General features: G+C 43.5%; 1 protein-coding gene across 1 annotated transcript in view; it reads right to left on the minus strand.

The window, feature by feature from the left end:
- OCA2 (OCA2 melanosomal transmembrane protein) overlaps positions 1 to 6,751 on the minus strand; it is a 205,010-nt gene that overhangs the window by 58,124 nt on the left and 140,135 nt on the right. The window contains exon 19 of the mRNA XM_015410957.1: positions 1,769 to 1,896. Within this exon, the coding sequence (XP_015266443.1) occupies positions 1,769 to 1,896 (128 nt within the window). The remainder of the gene's footprint in view (positions 1 to 1,768; positions 1,897 to 6,751) is intronic.

Here is a 6,751-nt window from a genome sequence, read left to right on the forward strand (position 1 = left end):
TTTCCCATTGGCTGCATTGTGTCCAGAGCAGGAGTTACCACTGTGCTTCTCTTGGACAGCTGCACCACAGTGCAAGGAGGAAGCCTATGGGACAAGTAGCCCTCCAGGGAAGTAGCCCACTGGGATACATCCCAGTAAAGTAAGTAGCCAATATTCCCACCTGCTCCTGTTCTGCAGAACACAGCCTACAAAAGGTGGCCAAATCTCAACCCAGAAAAGAATTTCTGTCTCTTTCTCCAGAATGTACAGCTAGAAGGAAGAGAGTTCTATTGTGCAGAAAGGTTAGTCTGGATCTTCGTGAGCATTCGGGGTTACTGAATCCTGCCCCCCCTCCCCCAAGAAACAGGACTGGGATGTATAACAAAAAAAAGGACTGTTTCCAGACAGGGATACAAAAATGTGCCTGCACCATAGCAGTAGCAAGTAGACCGGAACAGGTGGGGATTCCTACGTTGCTCACCGCTGCTGCCGTCTCCCTCTGCCACTCCTTCCCTTTTTTCACTGGGACCTCCCACAGCAAGGACACCCCCCCTTTTTTTAATGTGCCACTTTAGGACTTACACATAGACCTAGAGAAAGTACTGACATGCTGCCTCTATTTTTTTTGAAAGGAGAGACTCAATTTTCATTACATTTCTATGCTGTGAGGGCTTGTTTGTGTTGATTGCTTTCTTTTCTTCTTTTTTTTTTACTTGCAATAGGTTGGGAATTCATAAGGAGGCTGTTTTCCTTACTTTCTTACTTTTAAGAAGCCAGGTAAAGCCAAAAAAGCAGAAAACATAGACTAAGCTGCAGGCCTTCTACCAGCTCAAGAAGTAGTAGCTCCTGGCAATAGGGAAGCAAAGCATTCCTTTGGGCTTTCTATATCTGTAAATCACAGCTGCAACTTCCCCCCCTGGTTAGAACAAAGGGGAGGCAAAATAGGTCTGTTTCCAGTGCATAAATCAGGTAGAAAACTTTCTGTATGTTGGGCCTTCTGTCTCTGGATCTAAAAGACCTAGAGACTTCCTTTTCAGAAAGAATGAGAAATCTGGGCCAGATAACAGGCAAATTGGTACTAGATCAATTAATTATCGCATGGCATTGTGTGTAGTATAGCCAGGAGATCCTAAGATTGTCTGGCAGCCAAAAGTTCTAGCTGTTTCAGCGTTATGCACCACCAGGTGGTGAACTAAAATTGTTTTTTGGACTGAGAGAGTCCTGAGAGAACTGTGACTGACCCAAGGTTACCCAGCTGGCTTCAGGTAGAGGAGTGGGGAATCAAACCCGGTTCTCCAGATTACAGTTCAACATTCTTAACCACCACACCAAACTGGCTGTCTTTTGCCACTAGGTGAAATGCCCAGATTCAAAATAAAACAGCTACCCTTAGTACAGGACAGACTCAAATAGGGTAGCCAATTCTGGGCTGGGAAACTCCTGGAGATTTGGGGGTGGAGCCTGGGAGGTTGGAGTTTCAGGAGGGGAGGGATCTTAGTGGGGTTAAATGCCACAGAGTCCACCTACCAAAGCAGCCATTTTCTTCAGGGGAACTGATCTCTGTAGTCTGGAGATCAGTTTTAATTCTGGGAGGTCTCCAGATCCCACCTGGAGGTTGGCAACCCTAGTCAGATTGTGTATGCCAATGCAATTTCCCTTTGATTCCATTCCTCCTGAGTGTGTGCAAAGGCTTCCTATCTCATCCACATAACTATTCTTGAGTCTTAGTTAAAATTACCACAATCTGGGATGCAAGATTTTAATACGCTTTTTCCTTCATTCTCCTTACCTCCATTAAAACAAACAATGCTGCAAAGAAAAGGAGTGTGGCCCATTCCACTCTATTCAGAATCATCTCAAAATCATGGATGTTGGCTAATACGAGAAGCCACACAGCTCCCAACATTGCGATCCACCCTGCATAAAAGGAAGGAAAAACAGCATCAGTCCAGCCTTGTCTACTTTGAACACCTGTTTGCATTCCATTAACTCAGACACTTGCTCATTGTCTACATGGTACATGCTTAGAAGCAATATCAGTCCAGGCATGATGCAATATTTTCCTGACAAGGTTCTGATGGCTTTAATAAACAGCAATACAATAAGTGGAGGTGCTGGCATCTTTGGGAAGAAACTGCATCTGTTGAATGTTGCCTATCTTGCGCTACCAGAGCATGAAAAAAGCAGCGGCCCTACATTTGTTCTAATTTTGTATGTAACCCACAATAAATTTCTCAGATGTAAGCCAAAAACGAACACGGAGCTGCTTCAATTAGGCAGCACTTCCACAAAGAGGCTCAGATTTGACCATCACTATCAATCTCTGCACTGGAACTAGTGAAGCGGGAGAAGGCCAACCGAGCAGCTTGGGATAAATTCAACATCTCGAGGGAAGCATCCTTTTCCTGAAAAGTTTAGTTCACAAATAAAAACCCCAGATGTGCAGAATATACACTGAGCAGGCCTAAAGGAAACTTTGTGGTGAGGCAGCTGTCTTCAATAAACAGTGCTAAGTACACATAATAATTCCAAGTCTGCATCCAGCTGGATAAAAAGATTGCAGAGATACCTTGCACGTATTATGTTGTCTGTAACACATTTCTTGTCTGCAAAGCCTTAGAGTCTTATCTTCCATTCCCAAAAATGCATCCTTAGACTTGCTGAAAACTGACCAGGCTTAGGAATCTATTCCAAGTGTTACATGAATCCCCAGTGGAGTCCTATGTGGTTTAATTTCATTTGGCTGAGAGAAAACTGAGGTGTTTTGAGCAAGATATGAATCCAGTAACATGCTAAGGATCAACAAGATTCCCAGGGTATAGGCTTCCAAGAGTCAAAGCGCCCTTATCAGCTTTGACTCTCAAAACCTTATACTCGTGATGGAAGTCTTATTGCGCTTTAAGGTGCTAGAAGGACTTGAATCTTGTTCATCTACTGCAGACCAACATGGCTACCCACCTGAAACTACAGGGTTTATAGTACTATGTTCTTTATTTACAGATAAAGTAAGTGGAGTTTAAGGGGAAGCAATGAGGGATTCCTTCAAGCCAGACGTTTCCTCTGGGTGCTTTACCTTCAGCAAATTCTACAGTGCTCTCTTTCTGCCTTTCTCTGTGTCAAACCAGATGAAACGATGGAAGATCTGTGAATGGGGTCCCTCTAATATGATTTTTCTTCTAGGGCAGTTACAGGAGGATCCTAATTTAGAGCAGGACTGCAGTGTGGGAGGAAAGGGGTTAACTATTTTTCCATGCCCTTTTCTCACACCCAAACTAGTATTTGTTCCACTGAGCTCTATGGATCTCTTGCGGTTGAGAAAAAGGGCAGAGAAGAAGTGTTAAAGGCCACTTGAACTTGTGCCATAATAATCCTAATAATCGGAATCAAGCCCACCACAGAGCTAGGTTTAGGCCCATGCTAAGTAAGCTACAGTTTAGCTACCTCAAATTATGAGGGGCCTGTACATGCAAAACACCCCTGCTAAATTACTATTTGGGGGTTAATGGTATGGGGCTCCTTAAATCTGACATAAATATAAACCCTCAGCACACTTTAATCCCACCTGGCCCCATAACCCCTACTTTTGATCCATTCCAAACTACTGTTTTTCAAGCAACACTTATCTTGGACCCCAGCCCTGCCAGTGAAAATTCCATTCAGGAGATACCCATACCCATAAAAAAAGTCTGACAAAAGAACATTAAAGAACCTATCACCTTGGGCCAGTCTCAGCAAAACCGCAGTGACAGACCCATTCACAGTAATGGTGGCAGACTGATGACAATATATTGATACCCTTCAGACAAATCCATGCACTGACCCCAAAAAATTATGTTCTTGCATTATGTCCTTTGTATCCTGTTGCTGATATGCTTTTTCCATGAGACTGGAGTGCAAATATCTCTTTTGTTCAGTGACAGTTTATAATGAGCACTAGAGGCAGAGGAAATCCATGAAAATTTATTATGTTGTGCCTTTTCTGTGAATTTTAAAATGCCTCTAGTGCAGATAGTTTGTATATTTTATTGCACAGTCCCAACGGAATTATATTTGTAACAGAAATAGCACCTGTGCTTCTATGATTTTGTGGGGGGGGGAGGTGTCATGTTCTTACCCAGAAGAAAAAGAAATTAAGGACAGATTTCTCAAGATAAGATTTAAAATTATTGTAGCCAACATCAACACTGAATTTCTAAAGGGAATAGTCAAACATTGGTTTATGAAAGGAGGAAAAGATAAAATACAGAAGAAAATGGAACAAAAGATTATCCTAACAGCTGGAGTCTTTCGAAATGACTAATTAAGAAAAAGCTGCCTTCTTTAATATACCAACTCTTCCTTGATTTACATCGAAATTGAAAAGCTAAAAAAGAAATCAATCTAAATCTCAAACCCTTAGAAACCACCACAATTTGAAATTAATTATTTTTGTGAATATTTAAAAGGCATGCCATCTCCATTGCTTCTTACCATCCTTGATGACATTAACAGCAAAGTCAGATTTTCAAAATGTATTTCACATGCCACCAGGACACTCATGGAAATTAGAACGTTATTAGGAGACCAAACCTTACATCAGAGTCATCACTTGGGGGCCTCAGCTTTACCAATGCCAATGAAAACCAACAGAAGCATTCCAGAATGCATTGCAGTGTCACAGAAGATACTGAGCCAAAACATTCTCATCAAATAATCCATTTTGTCTGCTTCACTCAGAGGAGGAAGGTCAGATTTTAAGAATGAAAGATGTGGGTGTTGCTCAATTTATTTTCTCTTAGCTTGCTCCCCCTCCCCACAGTCTGTCCAAGATGATCTCACAGCTCCTCCCAACATACACACACTTGTATATTTTCTTTTGCTCTTAAAATTAGATGCTTTCCACTCACCACATTATATGTGATTGGGGTTGCCCAGGCCGTGGTAGGCTCCTTCACAGCATATGAATCAGCTGCTCTTGTTCCAAGACTTGCAAAGTCTACTTTTCTATATATTTTTGTTTTTATTTATTTTTATTTACTTCATTTGTACCCCCCTGCCTTTCTCTCCAATGGGGATGCAAAGTGGCTTACACTGTTTTCCTCTCCTCCATTTTATCCTCACAACAACCCTTTGAGGTAGGTTAGGATGAGAAAGTATGACCCACCCAAGGTAACCCAGCAAGCTTTCATGGCACTAGTGAAGATTCGAACCCGAGTCTCCTGCATACTAGTCCATCACTCTTACCCACTACACAATACTGGTGTGCATGCTCTCTGTCTCTAGTAGGTGATTATTAAAATATATAAATCAAAACTCCAGCTTCCCCCAAAGGCAGCCCAATTTCTTTTTGGATAAGTCATCATCTTTCAGTACAAGGTGCCTCACATGGCTCTTGTGAAGACAGAAGAATGGTGTTACACTGAACCCTATGATGTTACTTATGGCACAAATGTAGACATGACATCACCACAGTGAGGCAGTGCTCTAGGATTCATCAGAAGTTCATAGAGGTGCAAAGCTGCTTTCATTATCCCTGCCCCCCAGCATCTCCGGCCAGCATTCAGCTGGCAGCTCTAAACCTCGGTACCCATGGAAGACACAGCGGTAGAGTCTGTGATAGGGTTGCCAAGTTGCGGCGGGGGATTGTATGTCTTTACAGAATCCATGCCACGGGGAGGAGATGTGACGCTACGTGTCGCTCTGGCAACGGGGCTCCAAACAGCCCCGTTGCCAGAGCAATGCGTAGCATCATGTCCTGGCGACGGCGGTGCAACGCGTCTCGCTGTCCCCACGGCACGGATTCTGCAAAGACATGCAGATCCCCCACCGCGATTTTGCGAGATTTGGTAAGCCTAGTCTGTGACCTGTCCATGGGAGTTACTTCTGCATGAATAAGTTTCTCAGATGTTATACTACTCATGCATGTAGATCAAGCACACACTGGCAATTATATATAACTAGGAATAAGGCTCATTGTGGAAATACATAAAATGAGCTCTAGAAAGAGGCTCTGAATGGGTGCCCTGGTCTTTGGCACTCAGCGTCAATTTGCTGTTATGACCTCAGCAGGGTATAATGACACAGAGCTTACCGTTTTCTTCAGGGGAACTGATCTCTGCCATCTGAAGATTTATGGATGTTTACTCAGAAGTAAGTTCCACTGTGGTCAATCGTGCTTGCTCTCAGGTATGTGCACATAGGACTGTAGCCTTATCTTACCAATTATTACAAACTAGGAATAAGGCCCATTGTGGAAATAAATACAGCGAGCTCTAGAAAGAGGCTTTGGGAGAGTGCCCCGGCCTTGAGAACTCAGCATCAATTTGTTGTGGCAACCTCAGCAGGGTATAATGACACAGAGTCCACCATTTTCTCCAGAGGAACTGATCTCTGCTACCTGAAGAGCAGTTGTAATTTTGAGTGACCTCCAGCCCCCACCTGGACACTGGCAACAATGGTTCCGCAGGAGGAAATGGTTGGTTTGGAGGGGGCAGTCTATGGCACTGTGCCTGTCTAAGGTCCCACTCCTCCTCAAACCTCACCCTGTCCAGGCTCCACCTCTCAAATCTCCAGGAATTTCCATACGTAAAGTTGGCAATTTTATCTCTTCCCCTCTCAGCAGCCTCTTCCTAGGCAAAGTTCTGTCTTTCTCGTTAGTGGGGAACAAAGCAGCTTACTTCATTCTCCTCTTCCACTCTGTGAACTGTACAGCAACCCTGCAAGGTAGGTTAGGCAGAAAGTCTGTGGCTGGTCCAAAATTACCCAGGCAGCTTCCATAGGGAGGCTCCTGCTG

This window comes from Gekko japonicus, unplaced genomic scaffold (genome assembly GCF_001447785.1).
Source record: "Gekko japonicus isolate JY-2015 unplaced genomic scaffold, Gekko_japonicus_V1.1 scaffold244, whole genome shotgun sequence".
Taxonomy (NCBI): Eukaryota; Metazoa; Chordata; class Lepidosauria; order Squamata; family Gekkonidae; genus Gekko; species Gekko japonicus.